The 25,271-nt window shown below is 35.0% G+C and overlaps 1 protein-coding gene across 1 annotated transcript in view; it reads left to right on the top strand.

Moving 5' to 3' along the window:
• Positions 1–25,271, top strand: part of TLL1 (tolloid like 1) — a 258,470-nt gene that overhangs the window by 92,510 nt on the left and 140,689 nt on the right. The window contains exons 2-5 of the mRNA XM_060011657.1: positions 17,535–17,645; positions 21,265–21,345; positions 22,845–22,997; positions 23,481–23,598. Coding sequence (XP_059867640.1) covers positions 17,535–17,645; positions 21,265–21,345; positions 22,845–22,997; positions 23,481–23,598 — 463 coding nt within the window. The remainder of the gene's footprint in view (positions 1–17,534; positions 17,646–21,264; positions 21,346–22,844; positions 22,998–23,480; positions 23,599–25,271) is intronic.

Genomic DNA, 25,271 nt, shown 5'->3' with positions numbered 1-25,271 from the left:
AAGAACATAAATTTGCTATAGCTGACCTGTTGAGATCAGGAGGATAGCCCTTCCTTAGAGCTCTATAACTCTTGGGACTTGGTCCTGGACCTCATCTTTAATTGTTCTCTGCCATCAAGATGTAGGAGACAAGAGCATATTTATATGCTACTGAGGAGGCTTTCTGGTTTTCACCCATAGCTTTTAATTACTAATTAATTGTTCTCAGTCTTTTGTTAACATTTAACAAACATCAGCGGTGTTTAGCATTAGCCGTCTAGTTTACTGTCCTTAGAGTTACTATTTCCCCTGTATTGCACAAAACCTGATACATTACACTAGCATTCCCTTATATGGTCTACCATCACTACAGGAGAAAAATTTAACAATTATACCGTTATCTTACGCCATAGGCTATTTGTGTTCTACTTACAACCAGTGATGAAGTTCTCATTGCCAGCCAAAAATCTCCATTGCCAAGATCTCATTTTAGTGTGTGCTTATGTGTACCAATATTGGCACAAAGTGTCACAGGTTGGGTTGCTCGGGAAGCAGACTTGATGATGAACATTAACATGTAGGGGTTTATCAGGGATAATTCCTGTGGGGAGCACCACTTGTGAAAGGAAGGGAAGGAAGCAAGATGGACAAAGGAAGATATTGGCCTATAATGTAGTCTCAGTGGAGGTCCCAGACAAATCTAGAGCTCTGATGCTAGGATGACTCATCAGAGATGTCCCAAGTTGCGTTGAGGTGGGACTACACCCTTATGTATTCTCCTCTACCAGTTATTGGATGCTGGCTGCCTACACAAAATGGGTTTGGCTATGGATGGGGCAAGTCTTCAGCCAAGGGGACTGATAGCTGAAGTTTTTCAGTCAACAACCTTTCCAGAACCTGGGAATAAATTCTTCAAACAAGAGATGGGATGTCAGCAGCTTATCAAAGCATCCTCTAAAAAATACCATAGACATAGCAGCATTATTTACAATAGCCAAGATATGGAAACAACCTAAGTGTCCATCACCAGATGAATGGATAAAAAGGATACAGTATATATCTTATATATATATGTGTGTATATATATATACACATATACATTGGTGTATGTGTGTATATATAAATATATATATATACATACACACACACACACACACACACCCTGAAATACTACTCTGTCATAAAAAAGAATAAAATTCTGCCATTTGCAACAATCTGGATGGACCTGGAGAGTATTATGCTTAGTGAAATATCAGACTGAGAAAGATAAATACTGTATATTGTCAATCATGTGTGGAATCTAAAAACAAAACAAATGAACAAATATAACAAAACAGAAACAGGCTGACAGATACAGAGAACAAACTAGTGGAGAGGGATGGGAGAAGGGGCTAAAGAGATGAAGGGATTAAGAAGTACAAACTACCAGTTACAAAATAAGTAAGTCATTGAGATGTAATATACAGCACAGAATATAGTTAATATTTTATAATAACTTTGTATGGTGTGTAATCTATAAAAATATCAAATTACTGTTGTACACCTGAAACTGATATAATATTATAAGTAAATTATAATTCAAGAAATAAAAAAAATAACATGGAAAAGACTCTAGTAGTGGTACCCATCTCCCAGCCTGCTCCATATTTATAGAAGCAGTAGAGCGAGGAAACAACTCGGCTACTATTTAGAAAAAACATATGCCCTTAAATGTAATACCATGCTCAGACATGGGTACAGATCATTCCTGCCAACTGTTTAAGGAATAAATAATCCCACTCTTATACAAGTTGACTGAGTAACTAGAAAAGAAATAATGTCTGCCAACTCATTTTAGGAGGTTATTATAACTTTAATTCTAAATGTAGACAGGTGAAAATAAGAGAAAAATATTATAGGCCAATCTTTTTTATAAATCAAAATGCTAAAATTCAAGATAGGAACATAAGAGGCTTCTTTGACCTAATAAAGTATCTTCCATAACCCTTTAGCTAAAAGTATAGTTAGCAGTAAAATATTACAAGGCTTCTCTTTAGAGATCCTCAAGATGGTGAAGGAGTAGGAGGATGTGGAGTTCATCTCTCCCCACAAATGCATCAAGAATACATCTAAAGGGGCTTGCCTCTGGTCCAGTGGTTAAGACTTTGCCTTACTATGCAGAGCGTATGGGTTCGATACCTGGTCAGGGAGCTAAGATCCTACATGCCTCGGGGCCAAAATAAAACCAAAAATGTAAAACAGAAGCAGTATTGTAACAAATTCAATAAGGACTTAAAAAAAAAATGAATACATCTACAAATAGAGCAATTCTTACAGAGCACTTGCTGAACATTAGCAGAGGACCTCAGACATCTAAAACGACAAGAAAGATCCCCATCTAATCAGGTAAGCTGAAAGAAAGAAGGGAAAAGGAAGAGGAGAGGAAGCAGGATGGGACATGTGCCCCTTGCAGGGAGCTGAAGGTGAGGAGAGGTTCCCACATCTGGGGAAGCACCCTCACCAGTGGAGAGATCAGCTGGGACAGAAGGGGAGCTTCTGGGGCTTGGAGGAGTGCCCAGCAGCGGTCTGTGACAGGCAGCACAGAGTGAGACCTACACAGATGGTCCCTGCCACAGCCCTGTGTTCCCCAGCCTAAGATAGGTGTCCACTGATGTGCAAGGGGGCTGGGTGCTGGAATGTGGGGTTTGGAGAGCATACCCAGGGAGGGGATTGCTGTTGGCTGTGAGTAGACAGCCTGAGAGGACAGGAGTGAGGAGCTCCACTATCAGGAATGCTCATGGAGGAAGCCCGGACCACCATGGAAACACGCAAAAGGTGGAGCCGCCATTGCAGAATCTCTTCTCACCCTCTGGTTCCTGCCTCCACAGGCACTAAGGAGGGCTCCCACTGGAGCAGGCTCATGTGCCCCCGTCATCACCTCCTCCACCATTCCCCTCCTGCCTGGGAGACACGCTCTCATCGATCACCACCTCAGATCCCCCCTCCCTGAGGGGCTCATGCATTCCAATCACTACATAGTAGTGTGTATATGTCAATCCCAATCTCCCAATTTATCCCTCCCTCACTTCACCCCTGGTAACCATAAGTTTGTTTTCTACATCTGTGACTCCACTTCTGTTTTTTAGATAAGTTCATTTGTACCCTTTTTTAAGATTCCACATATAAGCGATATTGTATATTTGTCTTTCTCCCTCTGACTTACTTCACTCAATATGATAATCTCTAGGTCTATCCTTGTTGCTGCAAGTGGCATTATTTTGTTCTTTTTAGTAATTGAGTAATATTCCATTGTATATATGTACCAAATCTTCTTTATCCATTCCTCTGTTGATGTACATTTAGGTTGCTTCCATGTCGTGGCTATTGTAAATACTGCTGCAATGAACATTGGGGTGCATGTATCTTTTTGAATTATAGTTTTCTCTGGATATATGCCCAGGAGTGGGATTGCTGGATCATATCGTGGCTCCATTTTTAGTTTTTTAAGTAAACTCTGTACTGTTTTCCATAGTGGCTGTACCAATTTATATTCCCACCAACAGTATAGAAGGGTTCCCTTTTCTCCATACCCTCTCCAGCATTTATTGTGTGTAGATTTTTGATGATGGCCATTCTGAGTGTTGTGAGGTGATACTTCATTGTAGCTTTGATTTGCATTTCTCTAATAATTTGTGATGTTGAGCATCTTTTCATGTACTTTTTGGCCATCTGTATGTCATTTTGGAGAAATATCTATTTAGACCTTACATTTTCTGATTTTTTTATTTTGATATTGAGCTGCATGAGCTATTTGTATATTTTGGAGATTAATCCCTTGTTTGTCACTTCATTTTCAAATATATTTTTCCATTCTAAGAGTTGTCCTTTCATTTTGTTTATGGTTTACTTAAAAGCAAAAGCTTTTAAGTTGAATTTCATCCTATTTGTCTATTTTTGTTTTATTTTCTTTAGGAGGTGGGTCAAAAAAGATCTTGCTGCGATTTATGTCAGAGAGTGTTCTGCCTATGTTTTCCTCTAAGAGTTTTATAGTATCCAGCCTTACATTTAGGTCTTTATTCCATTTTGAGTTTATTTTTGTGTATGTTGTTAGGGAGTGTTCTAATTTCATTCTTTTACATGTAGCTGTCCAGTTTTCCCAGCACCAATTATTGAAGAGACTGCCTTTTCTCCATTGTATATCCTTGCCTCCTTTGTCATAGATTAGGTGACCATAGGTGCATAGGTTTCTGGACATTCTATCCTGTTCCGTTGATCTATATTTCTGTTTTTGTGCCAGTACCATACTGTTTTGATGACTGTAGCTTGGTAATATAGTCTAAAGTCAGGAAGCCTGATTCCTCCAGCTCCATTTTTCTTTCTCAAGATTGCTTTGTGTATTCAGTGTCTTTTGTGTTTCCATACAAATTGTGCAATTTTTTTGTTCTAATTCTGTGAAAAATGCCATTGGCAATTTGATAGGGATTGCACTGGATCTGTAGATTGCTTTGGGTAGTATAGTCATTTTCACAATATTGATTCTTCCAATTCAAGAACATGGTAAATCTCACCATCTGTTTGTGTCATCTTTGATTTCTTTCATCAGTATCTTGTAGTTTTCTGAGTACCAGTATTTTGTCTCCTTAGGTAGGTTTATTCCTAGGTATTTCATTATTTTTGATGTGATGTTAAATGGAATTGTTTCCCTAATTTATTATGATCTTTTGTTGTTAGTGTATAGGAATGCAAGAGATTTCTGTGTGTTAATTTTGTATCTTGCAAATTTACCAAATTCATTTATGAGCTCTAGTAGATTTTTGGTAGCAACTTTACAATTTTCTCTCTATAGTATCATGTCATCTGCAAACAATGACAGTTTCACTTCTCCTTTTCCTATTTGGATTCCTTTTATTTCTTTTTCTTCTCTGATTGCCATGGCAAGGGCTTCCAAAACTATGTTGAATTATAGTGGTGAGAGTGGACATCCTTGTCTTGTTCCTGATCTTGGAGGAAATGCTTTCAGTTTTTCACCATTGCGATTGAGGTTTGCTGTGGGTTTGTCATATATGTCATTTATTATGTTGAGGTAGCTTCCCTCTATGCCCACTTTCTGGTGAATTTATCATAAATGGGCGCTGAATTTTGTCAAAAGCTTTTTCTCCATCTATTGAGATGATCATATGGTTTTTATTCTTCAGTTTTTCATATGGTGTATTACATTGATTGATTTGCGTATATTGAGGAGTCCTTGCATCCCTGGGATAAATCCCACTTGATCACACTGTATGATCCTTTAAATGTGTTGTTGGATTTGGTTTGCTAGTTTTTTGTTGGTGGTATTTGCATCTATTTTCATCAGTGATATTGGCCTATAATTTACTTTTTTTTGTGATATCTTTCTCTAATTTTGGTATCAAGGTGATGGTGACCTCATAGAATGAGCTTGGAATTGTTCCTTCCTCTGCAATTTTTGGAAGAGTTTCAGAAGTATACATTATATCTCTTCTCTAAATATTTGATAGAATTCACCTGTGACACCATCTGGTCCTGGATTGTTGTTTGTTGCAAGATTTTTAATCACAGTTTAAATTTCAGTACTTGTGATTGGTCTGCTCATATTTTCTATTCCTTCTTGGTTCAGTCTCGGAAGGTTGTACCTTTCTAAGAATTTGTTCATTTCTTCTAGGTTGTCCATTTTGGGGCATAAAGTTGCTTGTAGTAGTCTCTTATGATGTTTTGTATTTCTTTGGTGTCCATTGTAACTTCTCCTTTTTTCATTTTTTAATTTTGTTGATTTGAGTCCTCCCCTTTTGCTCTTGATGAGTCTGGCTAAACATTTATCAATTTTCTTTATCTTCTCAGAGAAAAAGCTTTTAGTTTCATTGATATTTGCTACTGTTTTCTTCATCTCTATTTCATTTATTTCTGGTCTGATCCTCTTGATTTCTTTCCTTCTACCTACTTTGGGTTTTGTTTGTTCTTCTTTCTCTAGTTGCTTTAGGTATACACTTAGGTTGTTTATTTGAGATTTTCTTGTTTCCTGAGGTAAGATTGTATTGCTATAAACTTCCCTCTTAGAACTGCTTTTGCTGCATTCCACAGTTTTGGATCATCATGTTTTCATGTAATTTGTCTCTATGCATTTTTTGATTTCCCATTTATTTCAGTAATCCATTGGTTATTTAGTAGCATATTGTTTAGCCTCCATGTGTTTGGGGTTTTTGGTTTTTTCCTGTGTTTGATTTCTAATCTCATAGTGTTGTGGTCAGAAAAGATGCTTGATAAGATTTCAATTCTCTTACATTTACCAAGGCTTGGTTTGTGGCCCAAGATGTGATCTACCCTGGAGAATGTTCCATGTGCCCTTGAGAAGAAAGTGTATTCTGCTGTTTTCAGATGGAATGTCCTATAAATATCAATTATGTCTATCTGGTCTAATATGTCATTTAAGGCTTGTGTTTCCTTACTAATTTTCTGTATGGTTGATGTGTCCATTGGTGTAAAGTGGGGTGTTAAAATCCCCCGATATTATTGTGGTACTGTTGATTTCCCCTTTTAAGCCTGTTAGCAGTTGCCTTATGTATTGAGGTGTTCCTATGTTGGGTGCATAAATATTTATAATTGTTATCTCTTCTTCTTGGATTCATCTCTTGATCATTATGTAGTGTCCTTCCTTGTCTCTTTTAACAGCCTTAGTTTAAAGTCTATTTTGTCTGATATGAGTTCTGCTACTCCAGCTTTCTTTTGATTTCCATTTGCATGGAATATCTTTTTCCATCCCCTCACTTTCAGTCTGTATATGTCCCTAGGTCTGAAGTGGGTCTCTTGTAGGCAGCACATATATGGGTCTTGTTTTTGTATCTTTTCAGCCAGTCTATGTCTTTTGGTTGGAGCGTTTAATCCATTTATGTGCCCACAAAGCCCACAGCTGCTAAAGCCAGACCCATCCCAGCTGCAGGAGCACTTGTTCCCTTTCGGATGTTTCACAGGCGAGGAAGCCATCAGTGGAGGCGTAACTCTGCGGTTCACACAGCTTCGAGGAGAGATTTCTGCTTTTCTTCCCTAGTCACACGGCCCCTGGGGCTTAACTGTGGTTTTAGCCTCACCTCTGTGTGTGTCCTGCCGAATGGAGTCTGCTCTAGAGGTTGCTAGACCACATGGGAGCCCATCAGGCAGGAAGGAGCCAAGGCAGTGATCAGGGAAAGGCCACCCAGGTGGGAGGGGGTGGAGGAGGCGATGGCAGGAGCACACGAACCAGCTCCTGTGGGGTCCCTCCATAGTGCTCCTGTCCCTTCAGGCTTTCTTTTCACAGCCAACAGCAGTCCCCTCCTTGGGTTTGCTCTCCAAACCACACATCCCAGCACCCAGCCCCCGTGCACACCAGCAGACACCTGTCTCAGGCTGGGGCACACAGGGCTGTGGCATGGACCATCTGAGTAGGTCCCACTCTATCCTGCCTGCCACAGAACAGTTGCTGAGCTCTCCTCCAAGCCACCAAAGCTCCCCTTCTGTGCCAGCTGATCTCCCACTGGTGAGGGGGTTTCCCCAGATGAGGAAACCTCCTTACCTTCAGCTCCCCACCAGGAATGTAGGTCCCATCCTGCTTCCTCTCCTCTTCCTTTTCCCTTCTTTTTTCTTTCCTCCTACCTGGTTACATGGAGATCTTTCTTGTCCTTTTAGGTGTTCAAAATTGTCTGTTAGTGTTTAGCAGGTACTCTGAGAATTGTTCCATTTGTAGATGTATTCTTTTTTTTTTTTTTCGGTATGCGGGCCTCTCACTGTTGTGACCTCTCCTGTTGTGGAGCACAGGCTCCAAACACGCAGGCTCAGCAGCCATGGCTCACGGGCCCAGCCGCTCTGTGGCACGTGGGATCTTCCCGGACCTGGGCATGAACCCATGTCCCCTGCATCAGCAGGCGGACTCTCAACCACTGCGCCACCAGGGAAGCCCTTTTTTTTTTTTTTAATAAATTTTGTTTATTTAGTTTTGGCTGCGTTTTGTCTCCATTGCTGCAGGCGGGATTTCCCTGGTTGTGGCGAGGGGGGGACCACTCTTCATCACGGTGCACGGGGTTTTCATTGCAGTGGCTTATCTTGTTGCAGAGCATGGGCTCTGGGTGCATGGGCTTCAGTAGTTGCAGCATGCAGCTCAGTAGTTGTGGCTCGTGGGCTCTAGAGTGCAGGCTCTGTAGTTGTGGCACAGAGCCTTAGTTGCTCCATGGCATGTGGGATCTTCCCAGACCAGGGCTTGAACTCGTGTCCCCTGCATTGACAGGTGGATTCTTAACCACTGTAGGGAAGTCCTGTAGTTGTATTCTTGATCTATCTGTGGGGAGAGATGAACTCCATGTCCTCTTATTCCTCCACCATCCTGGAAAGTCTCTATCGATTTTTTCTTTTTTTTTTTTTAGTCTCATTTATATCCTCTGTGACCTTTTATTTCCTTCCTTCTGCTCACTTTAGGGTTTGTTTGTTCTTCTTTTTCTAACTCTTTTAAGTTAGATTGTTTATTTGAGATTTTTCTTGTTTTTTGAAAAAGGCCTGTATAGCTATGAACTTCCCTGTACTTATTGCTTTTGCTGCATCCCGTAGATTTTGTATGGTGTGTGTGTTCTTTGTCATTTGTCTCAAGGTATTTTTTAATTTCCACTTTGATTTCATCTTTGACCCATTAGTTTTTTAGTAACATGTGTTTAGTCTCCATGAAATCATATAAATGTTTATTTTGTGTGGATGAAATAAAGTGTGAACATTACAAAAAGGAAAAATCTCACTGATTAAAGCAAATATATGGCAAATGTAGTATATCAACCCCTTATAAAGCTAAAAAGAAGGTTAAAAGACAAAAGTAGTAAAATCACCTATATCCACAATAAGTAGTTAAGGGATACACTTAAACAAAATGATTTAAAACATGATGTCAAAGAAATTATATATGTGGGGATATTAAAAATACAGGTTTATTTATGACCTTTCTTTTCATTTTTCAGACATTGGTTGGTTTTATAAGACTACAGTGACTTTATTCAAGTAATAGATTTTTTCCAACTCTATTATTTTGCTCAATATTAAATATATAATTTTTGCTCATGATACACATTTGGTAGTTTATTTAGCTTCTAAGTTATTCTCTTTTTAAAAATAACTCATCACTATTGCTACAGAGAAACTGGAGGATTTAATGGCCAGTTTTCCAATTTATATCTATTAGCTAAGACTTATGCCAGTTCTAAATATTTAAATTGAAATAATGGCATAATTATTTAATATTGAAATTTAAATAATGATTTTTCTGGTATTTATAAAGATTTTATTTATCTAATATGCATGTATTTCATTTTACATTTCAACATCTATTTCCTTCTAATTTATTATCTAAAACCAGACTTGAAACATTACTGGAAGATTATTCAGTAATATTAATATTGCAACTAGACAATAAGCAGAGTCTTTGGTGTTTTCTTTCCTTCCAGCACGCCAGCTATGACGAACTCCTTTTTTATTTAGTAGTACTACTAAAATACTATTTCTTTTGTAGGTCACTTCCAATTGTCAATGAAGTACATCATCTCCATATGCCAATGCAGTCCATCCTTGTTTCTCCCCATCCAAAAACAAAGGCACCTCTTCTCTTCATTTGCTATATGAGACCATCAAGTGGTTCATATGGGGCACCAGCATTACCTCAAATTGAAGTTTTTAGACAGACAGTGCTTCTGACTCAGAATCTTTTTTCTCTAAAAAATTACCTAAAGTTAGTGCCAATAAACTCCCAAACCAAATAAAGGGAGATAGTGTAATACAATGGGCAATAAGAGATGGTAAGTTTTTTAAAAAGTAAATTCTATCGGCAGGTTAATAATATGAATCTATATCCTAGAATTTTCTAAGACTCAATTGGAATAATATTGATGAGGGTGCTTTATTAACATTAAGCACCATACATTTAATATCGATATAAGTTACTGACACTTTATGGAACTTTTACAAAGTTCAAAATAATATTGACCAAGGATATTTCACAGATATTTCAATTTTTTCTTGTTTTGGTGTGAATAAAGTTCCCTTTAATTATCCTTTCAATTGCTGAAGGTCTCTGAGGCTAAGAAGAGAAGGAATAGAAATCAGTATGCGGAGTCAAGTTTTTAGGATGTTAATGAGCTTTTAAATTTTGTAAAGCCTATTTCACTGAGCACATGTTGACTTGAGGGCTGTGCGATGGCATAAATTAAGCAAAGAAAAAAGACTCCAACCTTTGACTTGTGCTCTAGAGGAAATCTTTTACAAAGATGAACAATGGCCAGAAAGGTTGGAATATAACATTTTCTCTCTTAACCTATTATAACAATAGACTAATAAAAATGGAAAGTGAGAAAAAAAATTCTTCTGTTTTTGTGAAAAGGTGACCAGCCAATGGGTAAAACATAGCTAGAATATAGAAAATAGCATTTTCATGAATGACCTTACTTCCAGGAAGGCATGAAGATTTACTCCAAGAGCTAAGGTCAATATTTAGAAAATAAACCAATTTAATTTAAAAATGTAAATTAATTTAAAAAGAAGTATCAGGGTGACTCCTACACTGGCCACAGATGTAGACAATTACAAGCCTAAGGGAAGGAAAAACAGGTGTTAGCTCAATTGTTATAAGACAGAGGACATGGGAAATATAAATAAACCAAATCTTGGTAGTGGTTGATTATATATTCTTTATTTGAGCAGTATAAGAATGGCAGTTTTTGGGCTTCCCTGGTGGCGCAGTGGTTGAGAGTCCGCCTGCTGGTGCAGCGGACACGGGTTCGTGCCCCGGTCCGGGAGGATCCTACATGCCGCGAAGCGGCTGGGCCCGTGAGCCATGGCCGCTGAGCCTACGCATCCGGAGCCTGTGCTCCACAACGGGAGAGGCCACAGCAGTGAGAGGCCCGTGTACCACGAAAAAAAAAAAAAAAAAGAATGGCAGTTTTAAAAAACTTATGAGCTACAATAAACCATTTTTTTAAAAACTTGTGACGGAAAATACTAGGCCATACACAAAATAAGTTTCAATATTTATTTTTACATTTCTTGATCAAAGTACTTTTCTGTCAGTGTTTTTTCTTTTGAGTCAAAGAGTTCAAAATGAGTATTTGTGATGTGGTTGACATTTTTAAAATGTCCTGAGAAACCCTATCCATGGGTATTGTGGGTTATAAATGCAGATTGACACGGTATTTTGATGGATCTTTTTTGTGGGAAAACTTTTGTTTTCTGACTTAAGAAGGAAGATACAATTATTTGAAAATTTAGTATTTAATCACATCCATATTGTAAAAGTGCATTAAAACAGAAAAAAAAAGATTTAAAAAAGATAAATTGCTGCTTCTGTTCTGTGTTCAGAATCTATCGATCAATCTAGATTTATCTTGAAACTCATTAATATCAAGAAAAATTATTATCAAATGTCTCCATATTCTGGAGGAATATTCCTTGCATGGTATATATGTACATGTATATGCATATGTTTATTTGTTTTGCATTTCATATTGAACATTTGATTTTGTGCTGAGACTGTATTTTGTTTCCTGATTCAAGAAATAATCAAAACTGTGTTTAACTCGAGCTGCAGTTTTGTGTTCTTTGAAGTAACCTCTAAATTTGGAGTATGTTTGGACAGTTTTTTTTTTTAAATAACTGCCCAAACAGTTAGCTTTTTATACTGTTTTATATCCCCTTCCTCCAAAACACCTGCCCTTGGTACATAGAGGCATCTTGTTTTTTGTTTTGTTTTTTTTGTGGTACGCGGGCCTCTCACTGTTGTGGCCTCTCCCGTTGCACTCCCGACGCTCAGGCTCAGCGGCCATGGCTCACGGGCCCAGCCGCTCCGTGGCAATGTAGTATCTTCCCGGACCGGGGCACGAACCCGCGTCCCCTGCATCGGCAGGCAGACTTTCAACCACTGCGCCACCAGGGAAGCCCGAGGCATCTTGTTTTAAGGCAGCAGATGAGAGTCATATTATCCAGAAGCACCTTTCAATCCAGTTTATCGGAGAAAGATGAGTAAACCATTTTATTTAACTCATCATTTATACTTCACCACGTCACACTTTTTGTAGATTGGATGATTTTGTTCAGCCTATGTGATAGTATATGGTAGAAGTTATAATGCAGATCTTGAAAAAACCCTATGAAATATTTTAAGTAAAGCATTGCATTATGATTTTTTTATGAACAACCACTAAAATAACTGGACTACAAATTCTTTATTATTATTAGAAATTTAAGAAAAAAATGTACTACATGAAAAATTTCTTACCCTTTTTTTTTTGAAGATCATTTCTGAGAATCTATATAAAAATATATCTTCATTTATTTTAGTGTTGTATCAAGAACTTTTAAAATGTTAAATAATTGTTTCCCAAACTTTCATGTTTGTCATTTTGGGGAAAAAATTTATTCTGTGCATATGAAATGCCACCAGAACATTATTTCCTCTTTTAAGTAAGGTAACGTTGTCTCCAAAATATATATATTGGAACTTTTGCCAAATCTTACTTTTCCTTGGGAATTTGCTTAGTGGTTGTCAATCATGTAAAAATAGTTGACTTTTAAGCCTTCGCTGTTGCCCTTGTCTGAGGAGATTTTCCCTAGGCCTATATTTTAGCCTACAGCAGCCAAAGTAGCTTTGTCAGGTCTTCACATGACGTCATCTTCCTCCCAAATTCCAACATCAATAACAGCATAAAGTTTAAACTGAAAAAGTGTGATAAGCAAGTCCTCTTGGCTATTGTTGAATCTTTAAGTTATTTCTCAAATCCTATATGTCTCAAGATAACTGATCTGTTAGTTCAGTCATGTATTTCCTGAGCATATTATTGTGATGTTTAGGAAAAAAGGATACACTTCCCATAACTACACTTAATAATATATGCTATTGGAATAAAAAGAAAGACAGCTACCTTTTAATTGTTTTTTATTTTAAAGTATAAAACAGTAATTCCCTCTAGCTTGAAAGGATTTGAAATATTCTTTGGAATGGTTGAACACCTAGTATTTGGGGTCATAAGGCAAATTTGTGAATTATGTCGCATGCCTAGCCTCATTTTTGTTATATACAGCTATACCCCAATTCATTTACTCATTCACAATTTTTGTGCCTCAAAACATATACTGAGGACTACTTTATGTCAGGCACTCTGGCAGTGAGTGTTTAAACATGAGCAACACATCCTTCCTGTGGTCAGTATTTTTAAACTTAGGTTGAGGAATCAAACAATCAAAAGCATGTTATGAAATCTTGTGTGTTGGAAAGACAGGCAGGCCGTGGAGGCGGGTGAGACCCCTAAGGGTTAGCTGGGGAGAGGAGCTTCCTGGGGGCCTTTCTGTAAGAAATGCCTGAGGAGCTCTGTCATCTTGTCTACTACAGTGTACTCCCAAGTAGTCATCAACTATCAAGAAAATATATTCGTTTTCTTGAGAATATTTAGTTTGTAAGTATTTTCTCCTGAGTGCATTGAAAGGCTCTGCTTTTTGCAAAAGTAGAGGTTCTTTACTTTATGTGACCCCTTTTTGCAATCTACTATGGACCTCTTCTCTGGAAAACATGTGGTGACTGTGTTTACAAACTCATACATATTTTTTGCATACAGGTTTTAGAAAATCACAGGCTTGAAGTGTCCTTAAAGCTGGTCCCTGTACCCCAGCTTCAGAATTGCAGGACTATAGATCACTGGGGAATTGGGATGTGGGTGGAAGAGACATCATTTAAAGTTAGAGTGTAGGGAATCACAACCTTGGATGGCTTATTTTCACCATATATTCTTTTATAAAATGTGCAGTAAAAGCACACTTTTTTTTTTTTTGGTCTCTGATTAAAAAAAAAATTTGTAGTACAATGAATGCAAATAGCCTTTGGGGAAAAACAAAATCTGTGGTTTTCCAAGTAGTTTCAAAATTGTTATTTTTGACATTTTATTTTGGCCTATTGGTTAACTACATCCCTATTTTTTGACTGGATCTGAGCAGAATTCCAAACAGTTAGTAAATATTCTAATTGTACTGAACATTTCCCTAGTATAGTAATTTATAACCAATTTCCTATATTGCTTCTGTATCTGATATCACTAAACTCAAATCACTGTATTAAATGGGGCTAATGACTGATAATATATAGTTTTTTTATTAATTAATTTGTTTGTTTATTTTTGGCTGTGTTGGGTCTTCGTTGCTGCGTGCGGGCTTTCTCTAGTTGCGGCAGGTTGGTGGTGCAAGGGCTTCTCATTGTCGTGGCTTCTCTTGTGGAGCACGGGCTCTAGGCACGCGAGCTTCAGTAGTTGTGGCATGCGGGCTCAGTGGTTGTGATTTACGGGCTCTAGAGCTCAGGCTCAGTAGCTGTGGCACACGGGCTTAGTTGCTCCACAGCATGTGGGATCTTCCTGGGCCAGGGAATGAACCCATGTCCCCTGCATTGGCAGGTGGATTTTTAACACTGTACCACCAGGGAAGCCTGATAATTTATAGTTTTAAAAGTATTTCTCTTTAATTTTTGTTTTTTGATGAAAATAAATAGAAAATACCATATAGAAAGAAAAACAAAAAGCTCCAAAGTAGACTTGAGAATTACAAATATCTTGGAGCCTCTATAAAAAATATATGTTGGATTACAATGCAAATTCTAAATCCATATTAATATAAATTGTCATTGTCCAGCTTGCTATGCCAATGCATAAGTAAATATTTAACATGTAGAAATAAGTCACTTAGACTAAAGTAGAAGGTGAATTAAGGAAACCTTCAAATGTGTGCAAAAAAAAAAGAAATTTTGCATTTTATACAATGTGATAGGTTGAAAATTCTAAGATGTCTATTTTTTGCTGCTGTAGACAATATCAAGATTTAATGGTGTATATGGCCTACAGTATATCAAGTCTACACACATACGAATTGGCTTAGTCACTCACTATTGCTCCTGAAGCAATTCATGGCATATTCAGAACTGCAAAGCTACTGAGGCTATTAGTTCAGAAAAAAATAACAATAAATAAAAAATAGGCTATGTACTCCGGAGCAGTTTTGTCTCCTTCGAGAATCATCTGGTCTTATGCCGTTCTTATCCCAGAAATATTTTTTTTTCTTCTGTGAAGTATTATATCAACTTGGACTGCTGATCTTCGTTTGATATAATCCATCAAGACATGAATCCTATTGTATGTGAAAAGTCACTACAAGAAAATAAAAATCTAAAACACATTTGAGTTTTATTTTACTACTACCTTTATTATATAAATGTAGTACAGACGAAATACACTTTATTTGGTTGAATGCTTAAGCTTTCAAGTCAACCAGCTGATTCAGAGAGGAGTAAAATTTATTGCTGGAGGAAAAAAATGACTCTAATAAAGATAATGACAATGATAATTATTTGTAGTAATGAGAGCTTCTTAAAAATGTAGATCTGAGACCTCTCCCCAGACCTACTAAATCAGAGCCTGCATTTTTACCAGATTTGCTGTGATTTCTGGAAAAATAAAAGAGAAGCACTTTTTTAGTGTCCTTAACTGTCCCCCAGCACTAGGGAAGGAAGAGGCAGACTGAGAGAGTCACTGCCAGTCAGTGTTCACAACTATGTGCATAGTAAATACACGATAGGCGATTTAAATAACTAGCAAACTTGTATCTACCTTGGAATAGTGAAAAATCTTGAAAAAAAGTGCAAAATTTATTTATGAAAATGAACCAGCCTTTATATAATTGAAAAATATTTTATTTAGGTAGGCCATCTATTTGTTAGGATGTCTGGCTTTAGGGATGGTGGAGACTTAGCAGTTCCTGCTGCATGTGTATGAAGCTGATTAGAATCTGGATTCAATTTCAGGCATCAAGACCAACTTCTTAGTCAGCACTATTAACTCTTCTACAGACTTCTTCGTCTCTGATATCAAAAGATTGTAAGCATCACTTTACTTCTACAGACTGCCATTCCATTGACAGTAGGGCAGAAGAGAGGGGTTGATGAGCGAATTCTAATTCTAATGAAGATTTTTTCATATGTTGAGCTGATAACGCGTCTTGAACTAGTTTCTATTTTCTTCCTTTCTAGATTTACACATAAATAAACTCCTTCTTATCTCATGTCAGTTTTGTATAAGCGAACTAAACTAAGTATACAATTTTATATGATAAACCTTTGATCAAAGCCTAAAGCATTGTATAGCTTTCAGGATTGAAATTTATGACTTAAAACTAATTTTATTAATTAGTTTTTATAGCTAAAATTCATACATATTAAGGTTTGAATTTAGTAAAAGTGATTTGAAAAGGATGGATTTTGTCATTTTCTAAATATTTTTCACTTGTTAAAATTGAAATATAGTTGATTTACAATGTTGTGCTAGCTTCAGGTGTACAACATGGTGATACAGTTATATATATATATATATATATATATATATATATATATATATATATACACTTTTTCAGATTCTTTTCCCTTATAGGTGATTACAATATATTGAGTAGGATTCGCTCTAAATTTTTTAATGTAAATTTCTCCTCTCCTTTTTGGTTTTGCAGAAGAAAAATCTGAAGAAAAAATTTAAAAAGCAAATTTGTAAACCTGTATCAAGAAACAAATATCCCAGAATTTCCATGGCATTTGTCAATGTTTTACTATTTCATGATTAATTTATTCTCTCTCTTAAATTTGCTACATTTCCTAAACTTATTATATTTTGACATCTGATAGTACAAAGGGATACTTTTGGACTCAAATAAACAAGGAGGCCATTTTTCGTTATGCAAATGTATATTTCTGACCTTAAAAGAGAATTCACTTACTGGTTTAAATACATTCACAATGGTTTATAGAGCTTTGCTTTATTAAGTAGCATAAACTGCTGGGCATAAAAGATAGAGTGTTTCAAGGATCAGGGTAATGATTTTGATGCTCCTAAAAATATGGACAATGTCTTATTTGTCATTAATGATGAAAGGTCAGCACCTGGTCATTGCCTAAATAAAAGTTGACTTAATTTATACATTTTACAGAGACTCAGAGGCAATGCCATCTTTAGAAAAAGTGCATTATAACTGTATAAAAATGTGATGAATAAGTTGCTATAACAGTGCAATATTCTTTTGTCTCAATTGAACTTCACTTTATGAAGCTATCATAGCACACGGTTTAGTTGCTACTACCTCTTCTTCTACCTGTCAGTGAAGACCTGCTGATCTCAGACATCCACTGTAAATATAGGCATTCTTATCAGATTTTCACTTATTTGCAAATTAGCCATGATTGCTGAATTTTCTTCTCTTAGAACCCCCCCACCCCATAAATCTGAGGCCATTTCATTCAAAGAAATAACTTTCTCCCTCTCCCCTCAAACATCAAAGTAAAAACAGTGGGTCACATTCTTTCACAGGTGGCTCATATTACACTGTAACAGGTCCAGTAAGTTCAGTTACACTTACTTTCTGAAATATCTCTATATCTTTAGGGACCACATTTCCACATTTTTTAGCAATATTTTTCTAATTAGCTGTGTTTGCGTCGATTTTTGTTCTTAAATAATTTATATTTTAATTGAAATTTTGTTTTTTAGCTGTGTTTTGGGGTGACATTGCCTTAGACGATGAAGACTTAAATATCTTTCAAATTGATAGGACAATTGACCTTACACAGAACCCCTTTGGAAAATTTGGACATACCACAGGTACAGTTGATTATTTGATTCAGTTTGCATTCATTTAGAAGAAAATATACTCTTGAAATGCTAAAATACTCTTTAGATCATTTTTAATATTCCAGTGATCAACTTTGATTTTCTTGATATGAATGAGCCTATTTAGAAATTTAAGTTTTATTCATAGTTTTAATTTTATTAATTAATGTATTTAACAAAGATATTGTAGTGTTTACCATGTACCATGTACGGGGCCTGGTTTAAGTACTCTGCAGGTGTTAGCTCTTTGAATCCTCATAATGACCCCATGAAGGTAGCTGCTTATTGTGATTTACAAGTGAGGAGATGGAGATTTACAAGGTTACGTAGTTTTCTTATTGTCACATAGCCAGGAAATGACTGAGTCAGGACCAAAATTCAATTCTGAGGAAGGTTAAATTTCATAGTCTTGAACATTATATTCAGTTGCCTCCTATTTAGATATTGAGATGCAAAAAGTAAATTATTCTTAGAGTCATTAAATACAAACTTATTTAGAAAAATTTATATATCTATATTTATAATTTTTGTGGAAACCTGGAAGAGAATATCAATTTCAGCTGTTTGAACATATTTGAATTATGCCTATATGAGACTTGTAATATTTTAAAAGACATTTGGGTCCTCATTTTAAAATATCTGTACTAAAATTTAAACATTATTTTATATTATCTTGATACAGTTTTTATTCTGTATTTTATTTTGGAGAAAAATTGCAAGGTTAAAAATTTTAAATTTCTTTTTGTAGTTATTGCTAAAACATTTATTCAGTGTCATGCTTTTTGATTTCATTGAATCTCTCCTTCTGTCCAATGCTATTTTTATTTTCTTCTTGTATTCTATGGAAAATAAAACATATAGCTCCTCTGTGGTATCTAGCAGACAAATATATTTTAGTCTTAAGACTCTTTGCCCAATTTACTTTTTCGCAGCTTTTTATTATGACATGTTTCAAAGATATCTAAAAGTTGATAGGATAATGCAAACAACAACCATACACCTTGAAGATTCAGCAGTTGTTCAGTTTACCATATTTGCTCTCTGTATGTATGTGTGCATGCATACATGTACAAGTATGTATAAAATATTTTGAAGTGAATTGCCAACAACATAGCTTTTCAATATTAAATAGGTTAGCATGCCCTTTTAAGAATAAAGACATTATTGTACATAATCAAAATATTATTACATATAAGAAATTTATGTAAGGTAATAAAACTTAAATAATACAGTACTTAAAAATAATATGCTTTAGCCTTTTTATACATAGTGAGTCTTTTCTGAAACATACACCAAATATATGAGGGAAACTGCTTTGCAGTGTAATCACAGATAGTACATTCCTATAGGTATGTTTATTGACAGACTCCAACCACTATCTCACACTTAACACTGTCACAGAGACAACGGATTTGGAACAAGAGAGCAATGATATAACTCAGCAAAATCTTAAATTTATCACGTTACATTCTCAATTTTTATTAAAATTTTCATTAGATTCAAGCTTTATTCAGGTCATTTATTTAACCCATTGTCCTCTCTTTGTACTGGGGACATTCATTTTCTGTGATTTAGAACATTTTAATACTATGTAATTTTGTCATTTCATTTATAGTTAAGCTCTGAAATAGTAACATTTGGAAGTAAAATATCATTATTTAGATAAATAGCATAAAACAGAATTATACTATCAATTATAAAAATCATACTGTAAATATATATGTGAAAGGTACATGTTTCAAAGTAATTTGCACTATTCAGTTGAATTTCATACATCATAAAGAATTCTATATTTTAGTTTTTTCTTACTCTAACTTTTCCCTTTCTTGTTAGTTTGTGCTGAATTGACTATATTTATTTTCTTATTTCAAAATGTATTGTCTTTCTCAAATATTTATTAGGTTTGTATATTTTTATTTTAAAAATTTTAGAATATATGAGAAACACATTATGAATTTTCCTTTTTTCTATTTCAGTGAACTATCTACACAGAATTTTATTTATATTGCTATAAAAATTATTCAAAAAACATTATTGACTTTGAGAGTCTTGAAATGTTTTCCCTAGCCTATAATTATTCTTATGCTTATAATTACCTTAATATTAACTAAGACATTTCTTTTTTCCTCCTTCTATAGCTATTTGTAGCCTCTTTCTATACCTATTTATATGTGTTTCAGACCTATCTAATATGCAATATAATTGTTATGCAATGGTCATTTCAAATACATTTTTACTATCCTTTAAGAATGTTTGTTGTAACTGCTTAGGAATGAATGCATTTAAGTATTACCTCATCTTTCTAAAATATTCAATGAAAAAAATTTCAAATCTTTTTCTCAAGGGGCACGACAAAAATGTGACCATGTAATTCAAATGATTAAGCAGATTATTAGTGAACAAGCACTCTAACTTATTTGCCTTATAAGGACTTAATTGATATTTCCTATAAGAGGCTTATATATTAATAATTTTTATTATTGTTTTTGTTATTAGCTTCAATCTAGGTAATTAGGTTTCAGTATTAATTTCAAAGGGGAAAAAATATTGGAAGGAAATAGTTCAAACTATTTCCATGCAAGAACCCTTTGTGGTTTGCATGAATTGCTGGTCCTCTTTCATTGTCTTAGCCCACAGGCTCATGAACCACTTGTTCTGATATCATTAGTGATCAAATTACTTGTTTATTCAATGATACCTCTTTGTATTTGTCTATCAAAGATTCAAGGAGAAGGCAAAATAAGAGATAAAACTGGGAGAGCATTTTGTTAAAGCCCTGGAATGAGAATCAGAAGATTTGGATTTTCGTCAAATGATCTGCTTTCTGATATGACTTTGTTCTTAAAATTGCAAGGAGACATATTTCCTTATGTCACCCTCTCCTCTACATTTTGAGCTATAAAATTCTTTATATCACCTTTATAAATTTTGCAAATTGCATAACATAACAGTGTATTTTGCAGCTGGACATGCTTTTGGATTCTTACCTTGTGAATTTTTTTAAATTTATGTTATTGGTTTTTATAAATTATAGAAACTAATTTTCAAAATTTATTTGAATACATTATAAAATGTCATATGCTATTAGAAATATCTCAAAATTTATCCAAGCTTTGGGGCAAAAGTTGCACTATACACTTGCTTTTTTTTTCCTGTTGCATTGAGAATTTACATACCTATGCTCTTCTAACATTTTTATTTCCATTTGCTGATTTGCCATCTGAAAATATTTAGTTTGTATTGGGAAAATAGCTGGAATGCACTCAACAGGAAAGAACAACTTGTTGTCATCTTATATAATACTATGTGATGTCAAGGTCACAGTGAAGAAAAATGTTTCAAATTATCAATAGATGATGCAATTGCCATGATGTCCAAATAAAGTCATTTAGATTGCTCTCTTAATTTCTCTTACCCCTTTAGTTTTAGTTACTAAAATTTGTTATTGTAGAATTTTTACCCTCTTCCAAGATTTATGGGTATTCATTACTTTAAGACCACATAAAAAGAGATGTCCAAAGAGAAATCAATGTAGCCTATTACTATTACTTATTTACAAGAACTTTAATTTACAGTGAAGTTAACTTACTATTTTCTTTTACTCTTTAAGGTGGATTTGGAGACCATGGTATGTCAAAGAAACGAGGGGCCCTCTACCAACTTATAGACAGGATAAGAAGAATTGGCTCTGGTATATCAATGTTTAAAGTTTCAGACATGATGTACAGTGAATATTATACTCATAGTAGTTCTGTTTGCCATTAAGCTGCAAATTATGGAAAGGATATATGCTGAGAAAGAGTCCTTTATTCATTGTTATTTTGTTAGTTGATATCCAACGTAAGTTTTTTAGAACTTAATTGGGGACATTTGAAATATTTTAGCTTATTTTCAGCTTCTCTTTAATAAAAAAATGTATTAGGTATTTATTTTATTGTTGGTATTTATTTCCAGTAGATTGGTATTTCTATCAAGCATGGAGCTACATCCGTTTTAGTCAAATGGAAAAATATCATGGCTGTTTCTTTTGAAATAAAATCCACTTAAAGTAAATTGTCAAACTGATTAATTAGATTAAAAAAATAATTGAAAATATTTTTTACCCTTCCAAAAATATATATAGAAAACATTCAGAGAAACTGCCTTCTGGCTTAATGATTAGTTAATATTTAAAGTATTGAATTTATTAATCACTATTTGTAGATTTTAGAGTTTCTTTTTCAAGTCTTCTGTTCAAAGTTCATATCCTAACATATCTTAAATTGATTAGTACTAATTAAATATTTTAAAGTGCCTACTTTTAAGGATTAATTTTCCAAAGTGAAGATACTTTGCTCCAGGATATTAAAAAGTTAGACATGTTAGGAACACAGGCATAGGGCACATACATTCAGTATTCGTTGTGTCTGAAGTGTATGTAAGTGGTAAACTATTTGCATAAACAATGATATATAAATAAGAAAAAAATAATCATGAAAATGTAGGAAAAATAAAACAGTAACAAAAAATTATGAAGGGTCATCAAGAAAAGTTAGTGACTGCAGACTTGAAAGCTCTTCCACAATAGACTGCATTTTATGTTGGCCTGTTCACCTTGTGTACTGCTCTCTAAATCTTTTCTGTTGTGTGGATATGAATCTCGAGGAAAGTGAAATAGAGATAGCCCATTGTCCCAGAATCTGAGACCATATCTGTCTTATTCTATTTCATTTACTATCTCTACAGTGTAATATTCACAATTTTAAGCTGTACTACAGAATATCAATTCTGATTTAAAGGACTAGGGATTTAGCAGGAGTAAGAAAGGTTTTGAACATCATAGGACTTTTTAAACAATGTCTTTTTAATTCTAGTGGTGAATTTCTTAGTGCTCTAGTAAAGTAGAAAACAAAAGAATTTTTCTGTGGCTTACAAAGTCTACCTGACTTCTGTCCACTGTGGGCTGTTGTATGGAAATTCATCAAATTTGCTCATAGAGCATTAGAAAATAGTATTTTGACATGAACTACTTAAATATTTTAACACTTTTTTCAAGTATGTAATATAAATGAAGTTTTTCTTTAATGCATTTTGACTTCAGGCATATTTATATAAATGTGTAAATAAGGCATTTTACCTTGTCCTTTAAGAGGTAAATGATTCTCTGACCAAGGACTTCTGTTTCACAGAATGTTTTAAATGTCACTGCAGGCTTGGAGCAAAACAACACAGTTAAGGAAAAAGTACCTCTAAAATTCTCAGGGCAAAATGAGAAAAATCGAGTTCCCAGAGCTGCTACATCAAGAACTGAAAGAGTATGGCCTGGAGGTGTTATTCCTTACGTTATAGGAGGCAACTTCACTGGTAAGATATTCCCAGAGAGTCTATTTTGATAAAGAATTAATAATTATCATATAGATTAACTGTATATTTTTAAAGAATACTAACATATAGTATTAAATGAAACATGAGAAATATTCCATTCACCTGAGTTGTCAGTTAGTGTGTCTTGAAATTTTAAAATGTATTTAGTCTTGAGTTCTAAGAATCTAAAGAACTATTCTGGTTTTTAAATTGAATTTCAAATGTACCCATTAAATCTGGAAGCTGATTTCAGCTGACAGGAATAATGTATGTCTCGTTCACAGAGCCTTGTACACACATACTTGTAGAGACAGTAAGCTCAAGCCTACTGATTATGAAGGCAGTGTCCACTCTCAAGAGTGGCTCACTGCAGTGGTCAGAGCGAGTATTCTCTGGTTGATGATAGAGGTGTTGTCTGACCTGTGCAGCCAGACCTGGGTTGGAAGAGCCCACTGTTTTATTAATGTCATGCCATTTTTCCAGGCAGCCAGCGAGCCATGTTCAAGCAGGCCATGAGGCACTGGGAAAAGCACACATGTGTGACTTTCATTGAAAGAGGGGATGAAGAGAGTTACATTGTATTCACATATAGGCCTTGTGGGTAAGTAGAACCAGGGAATGACTTAAGTAAATTTAGAAGGGAAAAAAAAATCCATAGGTAAGATTCACTTTTTAATATTTGCTTAGTATTTTGCCCATGAGAAAGTATGAATTTTACATAAGAGAATATTATATATTAAATAAATATACTCTTTGATCACAGACCTCTGTGCATCCTCCACCACCACAGCTGCCTTTCCTTCTGTTCTAACTATATGGTAGCATTGCCAACATCCCACTAACCTGAGTTAGAAACCGCAGTATTGTTTTTAGTGATTGAATTTTTAGTGATATCAACAGAAATATTTCTGTTGATATCCACTATGTCTTATGGTTTCCACTTTTATCCCATGTCAGTCCCCTGGTCCATTCATGTCTTTGTCCCCTCACACCGGCTGTACTCCTACTGCTCTCCAGTCTTGCCTAACCAATTCACTGCCACTAGAATGACCTTCAAAAAATACTCTTCAGAGCAAAATACTACACTTTTTGAGATTCCTCAGTGTTTCCTCCTACAGTGATATTTTCTAGATTTGCTTCTTACAGGATAATAATACTCTCTTCAAAATAAACTATTCTATAAGTTGTGAAAATGCTGTGTTAAATTTCAATAGGTATTTCTACAAGCAGTGTGCTAAACCTTACTAATATTCAACCAATTGAAAGAAATATAGAGTACAGTGTTCCCTAAACTTATTTTAAAAAGGGAACACCCATCTCACCCTGTTAATAGCGAAGAATATATATCAGTATTCCAGAACACATTCTGGGAAATGCTAGCCTGAGAATAAAACCTAGATGCTTGGATGTAACATTTAAGGAATGCCATGAACTTACCACAGCTTCCATCTGCTGCTTCTGCTGCCACCACTTCTCTCCACAAATCCCATAATCTAGCCAAGTTACAGTAACAGCAGTTCTCCAAGCAATGCTGTGTACTTTAAAAGACTTTTCATTGTGAAAACTTTCAAATTTTTTCTCCCTATATTTCCAGTTAGTTGGAACTTATATTTAAATATTTGAGTATTTAAATTGTTTCCATTTTTGTTTGTTTGTTTGCTAAGAATACTTGATAGGGTGTGCTGTCTACTTTACACTGCATCACATCAAGAGGCACATATGCCTGGACCTACCACTTTAGTGATACTGTGATTGATCAGTGGATTCAAATGGTGACAGCCAGGTCCCTCAATTGTAAGTTCCCATCATTGCAAAATAGTCATTTTCTCATGTTGTTCTTTTCTTTTATTCCTTCTACATTTATTAGCTGAAATTCTTCTATAAAGAGGAATTATCTCTAATCAACTATAAGTATTTGAATACCCTCTATTATAGTTCACATAGAGAAGTAAAAATAAATGCATAATTCCTTTGGAGGAAATAGTTCATGCCCTAATGACACATATTTTCAGGGTGGAGGAAGTATATATTTCACTAGGTATTGGGGGCATTACATCATCTGGCTTTGTTCTACCATATTTTCCTAGAACATTTAACTTAACTTAAAAAGTAATGAGTTTTAATTTTGGCCCTACTTAAGTGACATTAGGAAAAATTATACATTATTATTTTTCTATATATTTTGATAGTACCATAATTTTTTTAGCTGACTTATTTAAGCAAAGTTTTCTTCTAAATTACTCTAATTACTTACTCTTGATAAGTTTTGGTTAC

The sequence above is a fragment of the Delphinus delphis genome, chromosome 5 (genome assembly GCF_949987515.2).
Source record: "Delphinus delphis chromosome 5, mDelDel1.2, whole genome shotgun sequence".
Lineage (NCBI taxonomy): Eukaryota > Metazoa > Chordata > Mammalia > Artiodactyla > Delphinidae > Delphinus > Delphinus delphis.
This window is presented reverse-complemented; position numbering and strand designations above follow the sequence as displayed.